The 20,297-nt window shown below is 37.0% G+C and overlaps 1 protein-coding gene across 7 annotated transcripts in view; it reads left to right on the forward strand.

Annotated features, from left to right (window-relative positions):
* The first annotated feature begins 1,164 nt into the window (after nucleotides 1–1,164).
* Nucleotides 1,165–20,297, forward strand: part of synrg (synergin, gamma) — a 62,555-nt gene continuing 43,422 nt past the window's right edge. For 3 of the 7 annotated variants that reach the window (XM_051128877.1, XM_051128878.1, XM_051128879.1), the window contains exons 1-10: nucleotides 1,165–1,256; nucleotides 8,518–8,558; nucleotides 8,678–8,802; nucleotides 8,897–9,024; nucleotides 9,102–9,207; nucleotides 9,437–9,548; nucleotides 11,716–12,018; nucleotides 16,067–16,342; nucleotides 18,082–18,156; nucleotides 18,240–18,436. In XM_051128877.1, the coding sequence (XP_050984834.1) occupies nucleotides 1,222–1,256; nucleotides 8,518–8,558; nucleotides 8,678–8,802; nucleotides 8,897–9,024; nucleotides 9,102–9,207; nucleotides 9,437–9,548; nucleotides 11,716–12,018; nucleotides 16,067–16,342; nucleotides 18,082–18,156; nucleotides 18,240–18,436 (1,398 nt within the window). In that variant the 5' untranslated portion in view covers nucleotides 1,165–1,221. The remainder of the gene's footprint in view (nucleotides 1,257–8,517; nucleotides 8,559–8,677; nucleotides 8,803–8,896; nucleotides 9,025–9,101; nucleotides 9,208–9,436; nucleotides 9,549–11,715; nucleotides 12,019–16,066; nucleotides 16,343–18,081; nucleotides 18,157–18,239; nucleotides 18,437–20,297) is intronic. The other 4 variants (XM_051128882.1, XM_051128883.1, XM_051128880.1 and 1 more) reach the window with 3 other exon arrangements.

Consider the following 20,297-nt stretch of genomic DNA (forward strand, 5'->3'; position numbering starts at 1 on the left):
ATAAATAAATAAATAAATAAATAAATAAATAAAATCCTTAAACCGTTAATATTCAAGAAAAAAACATAATTAGAATCTTTTCTATATTATAATGGTCCTGTCCAACAAAATAAATAAATATAAGCGAACAAACAAACAAATAAATTACTTCATTAAAAAAATTAAATCTTAACTGTCGATATTCAAGAAACAACATAGTTTGAATTTATCTATCTATCCATCCATCCATCCATACATCCATCCATTCATCTACCCTTTCTGCTGTAGTTTATTTATAAGACTATATTTTTTTACTTATATTTTATTTAATTATTTTTAAAATCTATTTATTTGTTTAAAGTTTATTGCTAGAAAACACCAAGATCAAATAAGTGCTATTGTGGTTATTACTAAAACTTTAAAACCATCATTTAATAATAGTAATAAAAAAAATCACAAATGTTTGTAAAATGTTTAACTAAAATTAAAATGGAAAATGAAAATATAAAATAAAACATAATTTGAAATATAAATAAAACTACAATAGTATATCAATGATGCTAAAACATCACTTGATCACAAGTGATCATCAAAATCATCAAAATATTTAAATGTATTTCATCATGTTCCACATTTTTGTAGTTTAGCGCATACAGAATGAAAACCAAATGAAACAGAAATAAAAAATACAACTGACTATTTGTTGAAACCCAGAGATAAAACTTAGGAGGCCCCGTTTTTTACCCTGTTGGTGGAAATGGTTAAAGATGCCCAAAGTGACGTTTAGCGCCCCCTGGGACAAACCAGAGCCTGTTTAAGATCTCCGGGACAAACACTACAATGGCGCCATCACCTGTGCAATATGGGAACTACAACAATCGCAGGTGGTCAAACAAGTGCAAAAACTGTGCTGTGTACAAAATATTTAAATTATATTAACATGTAAGATGCACAAGATACAATAACGTAAATTTATGTTTACAATAAATGTAAAAAATGACAATAATGTCAACGTTTACTGTTTCACTATATTAAAAAAAAACATGTTATAAATTGTAAGACGAAACCTAAAATGAATTGGTATATAAAAAGTATTGAAATTAAATGCATCAGTTTATGTTTACAATTATTGTTCAAGACACAATAAAACGTTGTAATTAAGGTGACGCAGCTGACGGAGTGACCCCGGAAGTTGCGCAGGTTTCTCCTCTCGGATGACGTCACTTCATTGAGCTGTTTAAGATGGCGCTTCGGCCCGGATCAGGGGGAGGTGGCAGGTACAGAATTTCACGCTTTAACACTCTGTTATCTATTTTTCTCTATATGTATATACCTGCTAAAGTCAGTATATGTTAATTCACGAGTCTGTTTGAAAATCCAACCGTTGGTCCCGCACAGTTTCACTTTATTTAGCGGAGCGTCTGCAGTGTTAATGGCTGATGCTGGTCAGCTGTGATGGTGATGTGACGTTTGTCATACTGCATCACAATGATCAACCGTCACATTTATATTCGTTTCTATTTCTCTGCTTTCCTTCCTTTGCCATACCCGGGGATACATAACGATACTGATGCTCAAACATCTTTAAACCGCTTGTCAACCGACTGACTACCACCCAGAAATGGGGATTTGTTGGCCGTGTCTCAAAACCTAGTGAACTGCCTTCCTAGACAGCATTTCTGGGGTCCATAGTTTTGTTCGAACAATCGTTGATGACTCCCTAATATTATATTCGTTCGCAGTGTTTTTCCATACCAAAATGTTTTGCAGTATTTCCACCTTCCCTATATATATATATATGTGTGTGTATATATGTGTGTATATATGTGTGTATATGTGTGTATATATATGTGTATATGTGTATACATATATATATATGTATACGTGTGTATATATATGTATATATATATTTATGTATATGTGTGTGTGTGTGTATATATATATATATATATATATATATATATATATATATATAGAGAGAGAGAGAGAGAGAGAGAGAGAGAGATAATACAACGTGCACATAAACGTATTTTAATTTTTTTTTTTTTTTTTGTCATACAAATAACCACTTTAACGTTTTCATATGAAAAACTAGTCAGTATAATTACTGATATAAATTTCACAAACCCTGAGTACACAAAATTTTGAGAGAATATTGCAGTTTAGTGAGTTAAATGTTCATTCATTTAGCTAATTCAGTAAATGATTCATAAAACTTTTTTTGGTAACTGCTAATTGTGTGTGTTTCAGTGATTAGTTTAAAAGAATTGGCTTATAAGAGACATTTGTTCATGAATCGGACCACACTGTTGGTGCAGTATGTTTGTTTTTGCGAGCAACCCAAAGCGATTGAGGAGCCACCGCAAACCTTCTAACATTTCCAAAAATTCAATTTGAATATTTGAAAGTGTCCATTCTGACAAAATTTGATTTGATCATTGATGTCCAGAAGTTTTGACATTTCTGTTAATCCATGCTTCCAAAAAAACTTAAGTTAGATTCAAACATTTTAACATGTTCATATGTGTCCAGAGTTTGATTAAATTGTTAACAACGTCCAAAAAGTGCACTGGGTTTTGACATTGTCTGTGAAGGACTATCCAACGTGACCAACGTGTTTCCTGCTACCTGATAAACATCACAGGTTCTGCAGTGTTTTTGTTTCATTTGGAGGTTAAAAGGAAGGGTAGACCAGACCAGAGCCACCCTGACCAGCATGATTTATGCTTGCAGATGAGACATCATGTTCTGACTGTGATGTGGATCTTGACAGCTCCCAAAAATATTCATAGCTGTACTGTAACTGCATTCCTTGTTACTTATACAGTCGACAGGATCAACGTTGTATCACCCTCATGGCTATCACTGAGCTTTACAGATTTTGATATCAGGCCAGTAAGGCCTTTTGAATATCCCAAAGTTTTCATAAAGTAGACCACATAACTGTCAGAAAGGATCGAAAGGCCAGCTTCATGTTTTATTTACATAAAGGGCTTTAGTCTCTGCTGAGCTGCTTGAATAATGAATGTCTAGTTTCAAACGGCACAGCACCAGGTAATGCTGATACCTGCCGTGAAACTAAATAACCACTGGGTTCTACATAGTGCTGTTTTATTTGGCGATGTAATAAAAGTTCAACAGCATAATCTGAATTTACATGGAACAACTTTTCGCCACTTCTGTAAATAATGAGGAACATGCTCATGTGAAGTCAGTGAGATGATGCTGTTTAGCTGCTTAAGCGGTGTATTACTGTGTATGCAACTTTTGGATAAGAAACGGTTCTGTGAAGTTCTATTGATGATTGGCTAAAGCCATGATGGGCATCTTCCATATGGTTGAGTCTCTCAAACAGCTGCAGTGGAGGGCATAGGGAGTTTATTGGAACAGGTGCAACTGTATTGTTGCTGCCAACACACTAAAAGATGCTTATCAGGTCTGAGACTTCAGAAAAAAGGACTGAAGACAGCAATGTCAGAAATGCAATCTGTTATTCTGTTTGAGAGTCACTAAATAAATAAGACTGCCCACCCACACGGACCCAACACAAAGGTTTTGACAGTTCTCGGATTCCCATATCGAGTGCTGGAAGGAAAGAGCTGATTATCTGTGACAGCATAAAAAGAAATTAGAGACGTTTTTGAGGTTTGTATTTTGTTTTAAATATTTGGTTAAAAAGATGGATTGACAGGGCTCTATGTTTAGTTTTCTTTTTAGGAGCACTTGTGCTCCTAACTTAAATTTAAGAGCACAGTCAAAGTTTCAGGAGCGCCTTCTAATCAATAATCAAAAATTCCCAGGCTTCCCATTACAAGGTGATATTTGACTCCTTAAAGTGATTTACAGGGGAATTTTGTTTTTACCTTTGTCATTTTTCTAACTTTTATGCCAAATTTAATTTTTTTTTAAAAATGATATTTTATAAGCTTTTTAAAATTTCGAATTAAAACGACAATAAGAATAAGTTACCAATCTAATTAAATCAGTATTACCAAAATTATTTTGTAGAATAACAAATATATTAGTATTATTAACAAATATATATTAGTATAGTAATAATCGAAGAACACAAAATTGGCTTGTAGATGTATTTTCTAGGGATGTTCATTTCGGTTATTTTTCTAACTGACCGCCCATGCTCGTTAACCGATAATTAACTGTTAACCAACAAGATTATTTTAAATTAGAATGTGATTATTTTAGAAAGGATAAGTATCTGTGACCCGTTAAAAATAACAACATTTGTTATTGTTATTCTTCTGCAAATAGAGAAAGACATAATAAAGCTAAGCTATATATAATGAATGAATAGGCCTATATGATAAATATTTTTACTTAATTAACAAAATGAAAAAAAAAAAACTCCAACTAGTAGCTATATATGCAGAGTTTTGGTTCATTTTTGTGCTGTGCGAAAGGAAGACGGCTGAAAACAGCATCCTGTTTTTCTTTATTTTTACAAAAGCACAAAGATTTGTTTTTATTGTGAATGTACACAAATTCAAATACGTAAACATTTGGATTTGTGTCATATGAGAGACCCAACGTTAGTTTCAGTTCGCTTTAGCCTAAATGATTTTGTATCGGCTTGTCGATATAGCCTAGAGTCTTATATTTTTTATTCTTGTTCTTTTCTGAATACTGTTAAATTAAAAGGATTTTTTTGTGGAGTAAGGGGAGCTAAAATCCTAGCCTATGTTTATAGTGTTTGTAAACATTTCGTATTGGTATCAGGTCTATTTTTTTAATGTAATGTATCATTTTCTCTCAAAAATGCTATTTTATTTTATCCATCCACCAAACATTTTTAAGCATTTTTATAAATTACTGAAAAAAAAAAATTAAATGATCTTTTAAACCGTTTAACTAATAGTATTAATCGGTCAAAATTCTTTTTGTCGGTTAACCGGTTAAAATGAGCATCTCTAGTATTTTTATATGTTTAATGAGGCTCAGAGGTGGCATGAGTGCAATCAAATTCATAAATTCAGGTTGAGATTGTTTTAAATGTAAAATTTTGAATGTGGAAATATTAAATGATTTAAATAACTGAAAAGATACTTTAAAAAGGAAAATAAAACTGCCAGTAGGTGGCGGCAAGTCACTAAGTCATTCATTCAATTGATTTATTCCAACGGCTGATTCATTCAGGTATAAAGCAAATTACTGTCTTTATGAGTGGGAAATTGAATAACTGACTCACTAGATTCATTTAAAAGCGTGACTTATTTCAAACTACTTTTGACAACGAAATAGAGCAAAATCTGGCAATAGTGTTATTGTCAGACATTGTAAGTCTGTTAATATTAACTTCTTGTTTATTTAACTTTTGAATAAATCAATACCTCATTTACAAACTACCTTAAAAATCATTAAAAGCTGTCACTCATCTTAGTTCATCGCATTGTCACAAAGTTCGCAGTAGTAGTATTTTTCGGTCGAACTGTAGAGCCCTGACTGAATATGAAGCATTCAACCTAGGCTCATTACAAAAATGTGCCTTGACCAAAAATGTAGCAAAACTCCAAACCCCCCCCAAAAAAAACGTATACCTCCAATTCACTGCGGTTTTTGGATGAAATGAACACTAGAGGCAGTAAAACACCAACAACCTTTATTGGTTTTCACACAAATTGTGATCAGATTTTTGCATTTATTTGCATGGTACTATTTTGACCTAAACATTTTTTGCTGATTTCTCCATATGTATGGCTTGTCTGATGTAAACTTGTTTGATACCTAAAGCATTGCACTTGTGATACGAAGCGCTCGGATACTATTACTTTTTGTATTTGTATTGGTCACATGTCTTATTTTGAGAGAGAGTAAGTGAAAAAAGTGAAAAATAAATCATCATTGATATTGCATATGGAACAATTTTTTAATGTTCAATAATTTGCACATCTGCCAAAATTTTTTCAAACTATCTTCATTTGAAAGCTTTTGTCAGCAGACATTGATATGATTCATTTTATTTGATTGGAAGTAGTAGATTGATTTAATATTTATTAATATATAACAATACATTAATATTTAATATACAAGCAGTATAATTAGATTTAAGAGCTGTGTTGGAGAGTTAATCTTTTCTACACAAAAACAAATAATTATTTGGGAATCAATCACTAGGAGAGATTTTTGATTGCGTAATTAATTCTGATGATCAGCACTTTATTACTATGAATTAATAAGATGATGGGGTGTTCATTGGATATTAGATGTTTAGTATTGAAACGGTCAGCTCTTTGAACTGAAATGGTTCAGAGTTGTTTAAATATGTTCAAAGATGAATACATTTAAATGCAGTATATGCTGCTTTATTGTGTTGATTTTTGCATTTGCATTTGTTTGCAAATTTATTCCTTATAACTTTTTTTCTCCTTCTGTTATATGCTTATGCCAGTTTATCATAAATCTGCATAATATTGTTAGAAAAAATATTGTAGTGTCCACTTGGTATAGTTTATTAATGGCTCTGCTTAAGTGTTAGACAGCCATTAATATTCTGTATCAAAGCTGTTGTTTACATGTGTTTCTCACAGACAAAGTCCTGTCAGTAAAGCTCATTGTCAGGTTTTGTGGGTATAACAAGGATGGATGGATGTTGGCAGTAACAGTTTAAAATGGTGGATAGATGTGATCTCCCCACCCTGATGCCACAGCCGATCTCTCTTTGAATGTTAATCTGCCTTAATCCAGTGTTTTATTTTTTCTTCTCCCTCTGTTGTATCGGAGTGCTGTGAAGCTGTGAGCCTGCAGGCGAACAGATGCAACACAGACAGACAGATCGCTCTGAGCCAGAGAGACTCAGTGGAGTGTTAGCCCACATTTCAGACTATTGGCAAAGCAAACAAAACTAGGCTAACTCTGGATGAGTTACTTCTGCAATTAAGAAACCAAATACAAAATGATACTAGAGTCTTAAATTTTAACACAACAAGAAATCTTAATGGTGCTTTTTGAATACTACTTGCGTACCGCAGTAATGGTATTGTGTATGTTTTGTATAAAAATGGTATTGTTGGATAGATGCACTTTATTGGACTTGTTTTGGACTGATGAAGAGAAACACCCGCCTATTGCCATTATAAAACTGGGAAGTGTCAGGATAATTTGTAATGTAACTCCGATTGCATTCGTCTGAAGGAAGTCATGTACACCGGATGGCTGGAGAGTGAGAAAATAATGCCCCCCCCACAATCTCACTGAAGACAAGTAAGCAGTCAGCAATTAAATAAGAATAGGAAACTAATTACAAGCAATAGTACTAGTAGTACGTATTAGTTCATTTATCATTTATAAATATTATTGACCTTGATTAATAAGTGCTGTAATACTGTTCAGTATTCAAAATCACATTATTATCTCTCTCTCTTTCTGATTGTTTTCAGATATCAGACTTCAGGCAAAGAAAAAGCATTAAATATAACTCTCCCTCTCGCTCTCTCGGCTGCTTCATATTAGCGGTCGGCAGCATGGCAGAAACATTCCCTTCATATTAGTGATACTAAAATTAATATAGCAAAACTCTTGCTTCATTCATATTCAATTAATATTTGATTATTTGAAATGCAAGTGCAAATATTATGTGACCAAAACTAAAATGGTTTTTGTACTTTTTACTGGACTAAGTTTCATATTAAATATCACTTATGCTTAATTGCATTTAATTGCATTACTTGAAACATGTTTGGGCTAGTTTTGAGTAGCAATTGGGCAGGTGGAAACCTGGCAACCCTGTGCACATTCATAGAGTGTCACACTGCGCAGTGATGACGGCCAAAGGAGAGCAGAACCTGCATGCTGAACACTGCCGTGCGGTGTGTCATGTATAGGCCTAGATATTATATACATATTTTCGGCCGTTTCTTTCTTTCGTCCAAAACCGAAAATGCCGTATTCGGTGGCCGAATATTTGGTCCATCCCTGAATTTTACACATTTCTTTCTACTTTAGAATAATTTCTGGTCAATGTGAAGTGCATCCACATTGTTGACATTTTTACCTGTGAAGTCACTTTTTGGGTCAATGGTTTCAGCCCGCCAAACCCCAAATTATTATTTTTTTGCTGAATATTTTTGTTGCTAGTTTTTGGTTAAAAATTTTGGTTGTTAGCAAGTATCATTAAAGTTGAGCCTTGCATGTTTTTACATTACTTTTTTAAGTTCTCCCACTGATAAGTGTGTTTGTAAAATGCTACCTCATGCATTCACTCCAAAAATAATCTATTCTATTCAATTTATTTCTTAGCTGTGAAAACAACTTAATGGACTGCCAATATTAGGATGATTTTGATTTCCACTGCGGCACGATGACTTTAAGAACCTTCTAGAATAATGGACTCGGGCTGTTTCATAAATGTTTTCTCTGTTGTATGATTGATTAGTTGCCTTTAGTCAAAATTTCCCTCCGTCTCTTGAATGCGAAGGGCGATAGTGTAAAGACATTAACTTCACACTGAAATGAGCTTCAGGGGGTTGAAATGGGCAGCCTGGTAAATGACTACAATATTGAATGTGTCTGTCTTTTCTGTTCTAGTTTTATGTACCCTGTAGGAGGGGGCATTGGACCACCGCAAGGTAAGCAGTTGACATTTTGTCTATATTTTGCCTCTTACATTAAATCATTTCTTCAATGTAACATTTAAATGGAAAAACGATGTTTATGTTGTTAAATTTGTCATTTTTTTTAATGGCAGGAATGATGCCCATGCAGCAGCAACAGCAGCAGGGTTTCCCCATGGTCCAGGTCATGCAGCCCAACATGCAAGGCATGATGGGAATGAATTTTGGAGCACAGATGCCTGGTGCCATGCCAATACAGGTATAAACAGAATATACATTAACAATCAAACATTCGGACACCAGAATCACTAATCTCTCATCATTAAGATGTCCTTGTTTTCTTGTGTTTCTAGGGTGGGATGGCGATGGGAATGCAGACTCCCGGGATGCAGTTCATGGGTCAGCCTCAGTTCATGGGCATGAGGGGCCCGGGGCCACAGTTTCCTGCAGACATACAGAAGCAGATGGCAGAGGAGCATCAGTAAGTATTTACATATTCACACTGCCGGAAAGTTATTTGTACACCAGAACTCGTCCCTGATCAGTGTGTGTTCACAGAAAACGTCTGGAGCAGCAGCAGCGGATGCTGGATGAGGACCGAAAGAGAAGACAATTTGAGGAGCAGAAACAGAAACTACGCCTACTGAGCAGCGTCAAACCTAAAGTGAGCATGACAATGTGATATAAAAATGATTGAACTTGATAACTTTATTAACAATAGACCTCTTTAATAATTGCATGTTTCATTTTATTTGATTTAATCAAGTAACCAAAGTAACTTCTTTTTGTACTTTTAGTTTTAGTATTATTTAACTATAATAACCTTGCACTATATACTTTTTCCTCCCAATGAACTTCTCCAAACTCAAAACAAGATTGCTATTTTTGTACAGACTGGGGAGAAGAGTCGTGATGATGCTTTAGAAGCCATCAAAGGAAATCTGGACGGGTTCAGCAGAGATGCCAAGATGCATCCAACACCGTCTTCACAGTCTAAGAAACCAGGTACATCCGATGACACATTCCAGCTGCCTGACTGCCTTCAGGCCGTTTGCTTTTTAAGTCCCTGCTTATGACGTCAAGGGTCACATCAGTAGACCAGACAGTTTTTGACAAGGCCACAGTGACTGTCGAGCGCTGAAGGACATTACCAAGGGTACACTCACACACTGTGTTAAAGGGATAGCTCACCCAAAAATAAAAATCCTTTCATTGTTTACTCACCCTCATCTCTCATTTCAAATCCTATGACTTTCTTTTCATGTAAAACACAAAAGGAGGATTTTGAGAAATTGTACTGGGTGCTGTTTGTTTTCTCCACTAGTCACACAGGTTTGGGTTGACCTTAGGGTGATTTAATGTTTGGGTGAACTATCCCTTTAAAAGTTTCTATTCTGTCTCAGCGCAAACACACCACATTTTTATCATTGAGCCAATTAGCTGTTTTATTCCCAGCAGCCACCAGGAGGCCCTCCAGATGTTTCCACTGGGTATTTGCTGTTCCCTCATTCTCCATATAACACATTATCCTCCACCTTCACACTCCTGCAGTTTCACCCCTCACATCTGCAGAAGAGCTTAATATTACTCAGTGTTCCTAGTCAACTGCTGCAACTCTTGGAAAGATAACTAGTAGGCAGGGTCCAAAATGTATTTTTTGCCACCACTGCCGATTCCAGGTGATCTGAGGAAAAAAATAAACCGGTCATAAATATGTCAAGTTTGGGTCAGTACGTTTTTGAAAGAAGTCTCTTATAGTCATCATACTTCATTTATTTGATCAAAAAGCAGAGATATTGTTAAATATTATTACAATTTAAAAAAGCTTTTTAATTTTAATATATTTAAAAATATAATTTATTCCTCTGATGCAAAGCTGAATTTTCAGCATCATTACTCCAGTCTGTAGTGGCACATGATCCTTTAGAAATCGGCTCAGATGTTGGGAGTAAATCGGACTGTTACTGCTCATTCAAGGCAGGTCTAAAGTAAGACGGCCGTGTCAATCAACTATCATGGGAGCGGCCTCTGTCGGTGTGACGTCACACAGACAAGATGCTAAGAATGGCTTGATTTGAAAAAGGAGAAATTAGTTTTACAGATGAAATAAAAACCACTGGGTGGATTGTGTACACACACTGCCAACACACATTTATGTTTAAACAACATGTAAAAGTGATCTTTGCATCCAGTGACCCCTTTAATAATTTTGGATGAATTCAGGATGAATCAAAAGAACATTTATTTGAAATAGAAATCTTTTGGAACGTTATAAATGTCTTTACAATCACATTTGAGCAATGTAATGTGTCCTCATCTCCAAACATCTGAAAGGTAGTGTATTTAGAAGCAAGTTTTCTGTCTATTATCTAATATAAACCTCTACAGTATGTTGTAAGAATGGTTTAGTATCAGATTTGAATTGCATGTGTCATCAGTTGAAGGTCAGATTGACGCTTTTAAAATTGGACTTAAACCATGCAGTTTGTCAGTACCAGCCAGTTGGCAAGTAACTTTGATTTTTTTTAACTTTCACGTCTTGCTTTACATCCATAATGTGACTTTTAATTGGATGATGAGACTGCAGTCAGATAGAATGAGATTTTCCTAAAATAATGCTTAAAGGAATAGTTTATGCAAATATTTAAATTGTCATTAATTGCTTACCCTCATGTCGTTCCAAATCTGTACACCTTCGTTCATCTTCAAAACAAATAAACAAATAAAGATATTTTGGATGAAATCCGAGAGCTTTCTGACCCTGCATAGACAGCAATGCAAATGACATGTTCTATACCCAGAAAGTTAGTAAGGACGTTGTTAAAATAGTCCATGTGACATCAGTGTTTCAACCATAATGTTATGAAGCTACAGAAATACTTTTTATGTGGCAAATAAATAAATAGGGTCAATCTTAATGTCATGTTGACTTACATTTTGGACCCTGCTAGTAGTTATAGTACGAAATTGAAAAATGTATTAATTTCCATTGACATTTTCAGTGAAAGGTTGCATTTGTGTTTGTATTAAAAAACACCAGCACCACATCTAACGATATTCAGTCTCTTTCTGTTGTTCTTGATAAACGTTTTTCACTTTTTCAGTTTGTCTGTGTGGTCATAACTCATGATGTGTGTTTTGTCTGTCTCACTCTCTTGTTTGGTTTTTGCAGACTCATCGCCATCTCATTCCTCTGTCACCTCTCACTCCCTTCCTCCTGCTTTCCCTGACGACGACGATGAGTTTAGTGACTTTGTGCAGGGCCCTGTCGATGTCTCCTCCTCATTCCCCTCTTCATCCCTCCCTCCATCCTCCCCTTCACTGAGAGCCGCTCACGTTAGCCAACCATTAGAGACGGGGCCCGGCCAGCATCCTCCTTCCTCCCCTCTCCCTCACTCTGTCCCTTCATCTCTCCCTGTATCACCTGCCATCCAACACTCTTCTGTCATCTCCAGCTCCCAATCTGCATTCCAAGGTAACGCCCCTTTCACTGTAACTCACTTTGTCATACCATCACTTGTTAGCACCCGTAATCAGAGGTTAGATACTATAACTTCACTACTTAGTGTGCACAAAGCAGGTTATTTGCATTTCAGTATTTGTTAAAATAGTTTTAATATTAAACACTGTTACATTTGCACTCAGTGTTAGAAAAAAAATTATCACATGTCTGGGCTGGTATATGCCAGCCAAGCAACTCCTATTGACCTGAATGTGAATTGGAACGGATACTTTTTTAAAGAGCTTTTAAAGCTTTTTGCCCATAACCCATAATCTTGCTGTGTTCTTGACGTAGAGTCAAAAGTCTGTCGAGGTTTTTGATTCAGATATGATGGTCACCATCTGTGAGATTTGCACAGTGATTCTGACTCAGCCGTCACCCTCCACCTCCCTTCAGTTTTGTCAGGTTGCAGATGGCGTCCCATATGCTCTTATAATTTAAGCTGGAGTTCAGCACACCAGCACATGCACACTATGCCGATTGTGACAGCGTACTGATAAGGAGCTCAGAGTGAAGCCTGCATGGAAGCGTGTGATTGATAGAGTGTTACTGGTTCAAGTTAAAAACTTTTTGACAGGTTTGAACTAGAACTTAGAGATGCCGTTCTCTGAGGGGCATCTACAACTAACTGTAGCTCATTAAATTTTGTACCATTAAAGTGCTCCTATTATGCCTTTTCATGACCTTTCATGCAGCTGTGTCATGTAGCTGTATGTGAACATAAACAATCTGCAAAGTTGTGAAGCCAACAGTGGACGGTAAATAAAGTTATTGTCTATCACAAAAAAGAGTCGGCTCACAATCGCCTGAACGAGTCGTCAGGAATTCGAATCTTTTTCTGTTACGGCTATACGTCATAAAGTAACACATTTGCAAAATGTCCACCCACGTTCTGTGTAGCAAACAACTTAAAGTTCAAATGTCGAACCCAGCGGCCAGCGCAGGGCTTTTTGCGTTTGGTGTGAAAGCCGCCTTAATACATTATACAGTGTTTAAGTTTACAACGTAGAGGTGTGCCCTGTTCACTTTGATAAGCAAACTGCAAGCACTTTCCAAGGTAGTCCGTGCTAACATGTCGATCAGCCACTTCAGCCGTTTCATCGTCAGACTTTGGCTCGAATTGGTAAGGTAAAATCGATGCCATGTTTTCTATGTATTGACAAGTATCCAGACTGATTCTTCGAACTGCTTCACACGAGTCGTTTAACGAATCATTTAGAAATGAGGTAAAATTAAATCTATTAATTAAATCTTTTTGGAGAAAACTAAAGTGTTTTTGGACCTTGCATACATGTAAACCTGTTTTAGGAGTCTTATAAAACAATATTAGCAACCTTTAAAAATGCATAATAGGAGCACTTTAACAGACTGTCGCTGGAGTAAAATTAAAGGCATTTAACTACTCATACAACATTTATCAGCAAATTATGTCATGCCTAAACATTTACTCTTCCACCTCAGGCACTGTGAAGGAGGTCAGTGATTAGAATAGTCATTGTACAGTGGGGGGAAAATTGTTTGACCCCCGGCTGATTTAGTGAGTTTGCCCACTGACAAAGAAATGATCAGTCTGTAATTTTAATGGTAGGTTTATTTGAACAGTGAGAGACAGAATAACAACAAAAAATCCATAAAAACACATTTTTAAAAAGTTATAAATTGATTTGTATTTTAATGAGTGAAATAAGTATTTGAACCCTTCGCAAAACATGATTTAGTACTTGGTGGCAAAACCCTTGTTGGCAATCACGGAGGTCAGACGTTTCTTGTAGTTGGCCACCAGGTTTGCACACATTTCAGGAGGGGTTTTGTCCCCCTCCTCTTTGCAGATCCTTTCCAAGTCATTAAGGTTTCAAGGCTGATGTTTGGCAACTCGAACCTTCAGCTCCCTCCACAGATTTTTTTTTATGGGATTAAGGTCTGGAAACTGGCTAGGCCACTCCAGGACCTTAATGTGCTTTGTTGCCTTGGCCGTGTATTTTGGGTCAATGTCATGCTGGAATACCCATCCACAGCCCATTTTCAATGAGGGAAGGAGGTTCTCACCCAAGATTTGATGGTACATGGCCCAGTCCATCGTCCTTTTTGTGTGGTGCAGTTTTCCTGTCCCCTTAGCAGTAAAACACCCCCAAAGCATTATGTTCTTGGGGTCGTAAGGCAGCATTCCTCCTCCTCCAAACATGGCGAGTTGAGTTGATGCCGAAGAGCTTGATTTTGGTCTCATTTGACCACAACACTTTCATCCAGTTCTCCGCTGAATCATTCAGGTATTCAATGTCAACCGTCAGACTGGCATGTACATGTGCTTTCTTGAGCAGAGGGACCTTGTGGACGCTGCAGGATTTCAGTCTGTCACGGCGTAGTGTGTTACCAATTGTTTTCTTGGTGACTATTGTCCCAGTTGCCTTGAGATCATTGACAAGATCCTTCCGTGTAGATCTGGGCTGATTCCTCACCATTCTCATGATCATTGAAACTCCACAAGGTGAGATCTTGCATGGAGCCCCAGACCAAGGAAGATTGACAGTTATTTTGTGTTTCTTCCATTTTCACCTTCTCACCAAGCTGCTTGGTGATGGTCTTGTAGCCCATTCCAGCCTTGTGTAGGTCTACAAGCCTGTCCCTGACGTCCTTGGACAGCTCTTTGGTCTTGGCCATGGTGGAGAGTTTGGAATCTGAGTGATTGATTGCTTCTGTGGACAGGTGTCTTTTATACAGGTAACAAGCTGAGATTAGAGCACTCCCTTTAAGAAAGTCTTCCTAACCTTAGTTCAGTATCTGTATAAAAGACACCTGGGAGCCAGAAACCTTGCTGATTGATAGGGCATCAAATACTTATTTCACTCATTAAAAAACAAATCAATTTAAAACTTTTTTGAAATGCGTCTTTCTGGATTTTTTGTTTTGTTTTTCAAAATATTTTTTCCCCCACTGTAGAAGTGAATTTATTGTTGTAATAGTAGGACAAATAATAGGACTGCACTGTGTGCAGTACTATAAAATTGCGCAAAATTTGCAGTAAAATTAAATAAATAATAATTTATACTTTAATGAACTTTTAGTATACTTTTACTAAAATTTAATGGCATTTAAGTATTCATATTCAACATTTTTTTGACTTCATTAATCTTGTTGCAGTGTGTTCTATGATTCTGTATTCTATCCTTTGCAGTTGATAATGTAGTGATGTCTTATTTTAAAGACAGAAAAGCTTTGCAACTGCATTAGTTAGAGCTAATGTTTTATACATACACATAGTCATGTTTGGTACTCATACGTTAGGATTGGTTCACTCCCGAATTAAAATTTTCTGATAATTTACTCACCATCTTCCAAAAAGTCTTTCTTTCTTCAGTTGAAAAGAAATTAAGTTTTTAAGGAAAACATTCCAGGATTTTTCACCACTTGGGACCCAACGAGAACCAAACTGCAGTTTCATTGCCACTTCAAAGGGCTCTACACGATCCCAGCCAAGGAATAAGGGTCTTAATTAAGCGTCATTTTCTAAAAACAAAAAAATGTATATACTTTTTTTTTTTTTTTTTAACCACAAATGCTTGCAAACAATGAAGTTAGAGGAGAAAATGAGATGGAGTTTTTCACCCTGCTCTATCTTTTTGAACACAGACGAAGAACTAACCACATGTGACCTTTCCACCATGATTAATGCGCAAATTCACAGATGCACTTCGCAGAGCTAGTGCAAGACAAGCATTTGTGGTTAAAAAGTATATACATTTTTTATTTATTTATTTATGTTTTTTTAGAAAATGATCGTTTGTTTCGCTAGATAAGACCCTTATTCCTCGGCTGGGGTCGTGTAGAGATCTTTGAAGCTGCACTGAAACTAAAATTTGGACCTTCAACCAGTTGGCCACCATTGCCTACCTCTTGGAAAATGTTTTGCATTTGCATCACACAGTTAGAGCTACTCTCTTATACATACATGCCATATTTGGTACTCATAGTTTAAATACAAGCTACTACAGTTCAATATGGCCTCTGTCCCTAACTGATTCAGGCCCGTCTCTGGAGGAGAAGATGTTCTCGTCTTGCGATTTGACAGCTGATAAGAAGGCCCATGTTAGTTTTAAGCCACGGCAGGCTTTGTCTGAGCTGAGTCCCAGAACTCAGGTTACAGCCCAGTTTCACAGCAGCACCAGAGCCCGAAACTGGGCCCAAACTCAAGATGACTTCAATTCAGCCTTCATCGCGGAGAAAAAACCTGAGCCTCTACCCGCAACTCAGGCGCCCCCTGCGGCAGACAACCCACCCGTCCAGCCCACTAGCACCAGTGGTGAGAAGAAAACATCCCCGCCTCTTTTTCGAGCTTCTCAAAATTAACACAACTCGCAGCTCGAGACTTCCTGCCCTGTCTGTATTTGCTAATCATGAGATATGCTTGGTTTAGAAAGGCTGATTTCTTTTCTTGAAATCTTTCCTGAAATCTTGATGTGATTATACCTAACACTTTGCAATGAATATCCAAGTAACCAAATCCATCCTCTTCCATCAGCTGTCTGTCTAAAGCAGAGCCAAGGCATTAAACAGGAGAAAATGCATGGGCCTAAAAGCTTTACCCTTGAAGACAACATGCTCTTAAGCATGAAATATGTTTAAAAGTCATTTGGGAAAAAAAGACTAAAATTAAGATAAATTAATGAAAATCTCTTGCTGGATGAAGAAATGCCTAATACAGATCTTCTGCATACTGTCGCTATCACTTTTTTTTTTTTTTTTGAGTGCGCATATGATTTAAAATATGTGCATGTGTGGGATTTAACTTGTATATAATGGGCTTGTTATGGTGCTCTATAATTTCTTGCACTTCTTGCATATTTTCCAATTTCTCTGAAATGATGGTTCTGGATTATTTAGGGTTACATGTCTATTCAATCCAGGGGTGTCCAGTCCTGCTCATGCCACTTTCTACAGAGTTTTTCCAGACACGCTTGCCTGGAAATTTCTGGTAATCCTAAAGACTTTGATTGTCTTGTTCAAGTGTGTTTAATTAGGGTTGGACAAATGTGGTAAAAAAGTGGCCCTCTAGGATTGAGGTTGGGCACCCTGTTTTAGTTTATTATTCCACTGGTGTCATTAAAGGAGAAGTTCACTTCCAGAACAAAAATTAACAGACAATTTACTCACCCTCTTGTCATCCAAGATATTGATGTCTTCCTTTCTTCAGTCGATAAGAAATTATGTGTCTTGAGAAAAACATTTCAGGATTTTTCTCCATATAGTGGACTTTTATGGTGCCTGCGAGTTTGAACTTCCAAAATGCAGTTTCAGTGCAGCTTCAAAGGATGATGATCCAGCCGAGGAATAAGGGCTTTATCTAGCGAAACGATTGATTATTTAAAAAAAAAAGTTCAAATTATATCCTTTTAGACCTCAAATGCTCGTCTTGTCTAGATCTGCCATGCGCATACATGCTGTGTGTAAACTTGGGGCACCATTGTAGTCCACTATAAGGAAAAAAAATTCCTCAAGAAACAATTTCTGTACGAATAAAGAAAGACATGAACATCTTGGATGACGAGAGGGTTAGTAAATTATCTGTAAATTTTTGTTCTGGAAGTGAACTTCTCCTTTAAAGGGGGATTGATTGCAAGATCCACTGCTGATGATGCTTAGTTGGAGGCTTAATCGCCGTAGCGCCATTTTAATCATTTGCCTAATTTACTTCTCCACAGGGCTCACAGTTTTCAATGTACACATTGCCAGTGCATGTAATGAGATGAGTGTCAGTGCTAATACAAAGTAAAACTCTCTTCTCCGTATGTTGTCAATCTGTTTGTCCTACAAACCCACCAGCTCTCGGCTCAAGACAGCTGCGCTGACGGCAAAAGCAGTGGGAGTCTTTAGTGTAGCTATGCATGGTGTCAGTAGTACATCCGTGCAGGGCTTTGCCGACAGCAGGTGTAGGGGACGTCTGACTGTGCAGTAGGCACATGGGATGCATGCTTGATCAGCCACTTTTAGCTTAAGAGTCCACAAACAACATCTCACTGTCTCCATGTCCATCACAAACAGGTGTGGGCGTCTACCCCCAACAAGACATGCAACCCATGGTGCCAGCCTGGTTGTACAATGACTCGCTCATTCCAGGTGCGTGCTTATGATATCATTGGTTTTTGAACAAGGTAAGTTTTATGTCCCAATATCTAATGTCAAATGGTTGCTCTTCACAGAGTTGTTCAAGAAGGTCCTTGAGTTCACCATGACACCAACAGGTATTGACACAGCCAAACTCTACCCAATTCTGATATCGTCGGGTCTGCCGCGGGAAGCTCTCGGACAGATCTGGGCCTTGGCTAACCGCACCACACCTGGCAAGCTGACCAAGGAAGAGCTGTACACCGTACTGGCTTTGATTGGAGTCGCCCAGGTAATTTCCAAAAGTCCACAATTTTTAAAGAGTATGTAGATTTGCAGAGATAGTCGAATCTGTGGGGATATTCTGAAAGGAGAAGTTTACTTCCAGACCAATATTTTACAGATAATGTACTCACCTACTTGTCATCCAAGATGTTCATGACTTTCTTTCTTCAGTCGTAAAGAAATTGTTTTTTGAGGAAAAGATTTTAGGATTTCTCTCCATATAGTGGACTTCTATGGTGCCCCGAGTTTGAACTTCCAAAATGTAGTTTAAAAAGGGCTCTAAACGATCCCAGCTGAGAAAGAAGGGTCTTATCTACTGAAACGATCAGTTATTTTCTAAAAAAAAAAAAAAAAAACGACAATTTATATACTTTTTAACCTCAAATACTCTGTGTATTCAGGTTCAAAACAGTTACGGTATGTCGAAAAAATCCCATCTCATTTTCTCCTTCAACTTTAAAATTGCCCTACATCGCTGCAGAAGTACCGACCCAGTGTTTACAAAGTGAACATACAAAGAAGATCAAACAAAAAGGTAAAACAGCAATGTAGGATGTTTTTGAAGTTGGAGGAGGTTAAAAACTGGAGGTTAAAAAGTATATAAACTGTAATTTGTTTCGGAAAATAACCGATTGTTTAGCTAGATAAGACCCTTATTCCTCGGCTGGGATTGCTTAGAGCCCTTTAAAGCTGGAGTCAAAATGCATTTTGAAAGTTCAAACTCGTGGGCACCATAGGGATTTCTCTCATTATATAGAGAGAAATCCTGAAATGTTTTCCTCAAAAACCATATTTTCATTACGACTGAAGAAAGAAAGACATGAACAAGGGAGTGAGTAAATTATCTGTAATTTTTTCTGGAAGTGAACTTCTCCTTAAACTTCCCTTGTTGCTCTTTGGCAGTTACAGTCCTGTGTGTAGAAACTGTAGGTCTTTCAGCAACTCATGGGACCCTTCCAGTAATAATGCATTTGTTATGCAAATTGAAAAGCTCAATGAGGAGCCACTCTTCCAGTGCTTCAGTTTTGTAGAGCAATAAAGAAAGGAAAAGCTCTTGAGGATGCCAGAAATGGCATTGAAAATGGAAGTTGACTTTAATGAATATTTTAGGCAAACAAATCAGACAACCTCGAGGCGGAGGGGGAAATAGACATCTGGGTGGAGAAGGAGAGGTCTATTGTCTGACAGGCCTGCTTTTTAATTTCGTCTCCCTGATGAAAGACGTGCCGTAAATTCAGTGTTCCTGCACGAGGCGTGTTGAAGAGCTCTTGTCTAATGGCTCACTAAATCATTGTTATGTGTATGGTGAATATCAGCTTTAATTGAGTGTCTTATGTTTATAGCGGTGCCTCATACCTCAGCTTAATGGCTGTCGGTAATCAGCGTTTTTCAGTCGGCTTTCAAAGATCTCCTGCTTTTTATCATTGACGTTATCATTCTTCGCTTTTATAGCTTCTCTTTAAAGATATTTGGATAACAGGAGATGTTTTGGTATGCTTTCTTCTTTCAGATGAATGCAAATAGAGTTATATTAATAAATGTCCTGGCTCTTCCATGAGATTTTGAAGTCCAATAAAGTGCATCCATCCATCCATAAAAATGCTCCACACAGCTCCGGGAGGTTATTAAAGGCCTTCTGAAGCGAATCGATGCATTTTGTAAGAAAAATATCCATGTTTAAACTGTAATCTATAGCTTTTGCTAACTATCGTAAGCTCATTCGCAATAGAGTGGCGTTCCAGCGGATAACATAGGATGTAAGCATATCATAAGCCCCAGTGAGAATATGCTAGTCTCGTGAGAACTAAGTTTTGTTTAAAGCAAAGGAAAACCTCCTCTTGGCTTATTGAAGTCCAACATTTTTCCTT

This window comes from Labeo rohita, chromosome 15, assembly GCF_022985175.1.
Source record: "Labeo rohita strain BAU-BD-2019 chromosome 15, IGBB_LRoh.1.0, whole genome shotgun sequence".
NCBI lineage: Eukaryota > Metazoa > Chordata > Actinopteri > Cypriniformes > Cyprinidae > Labeo > Labeo rohita.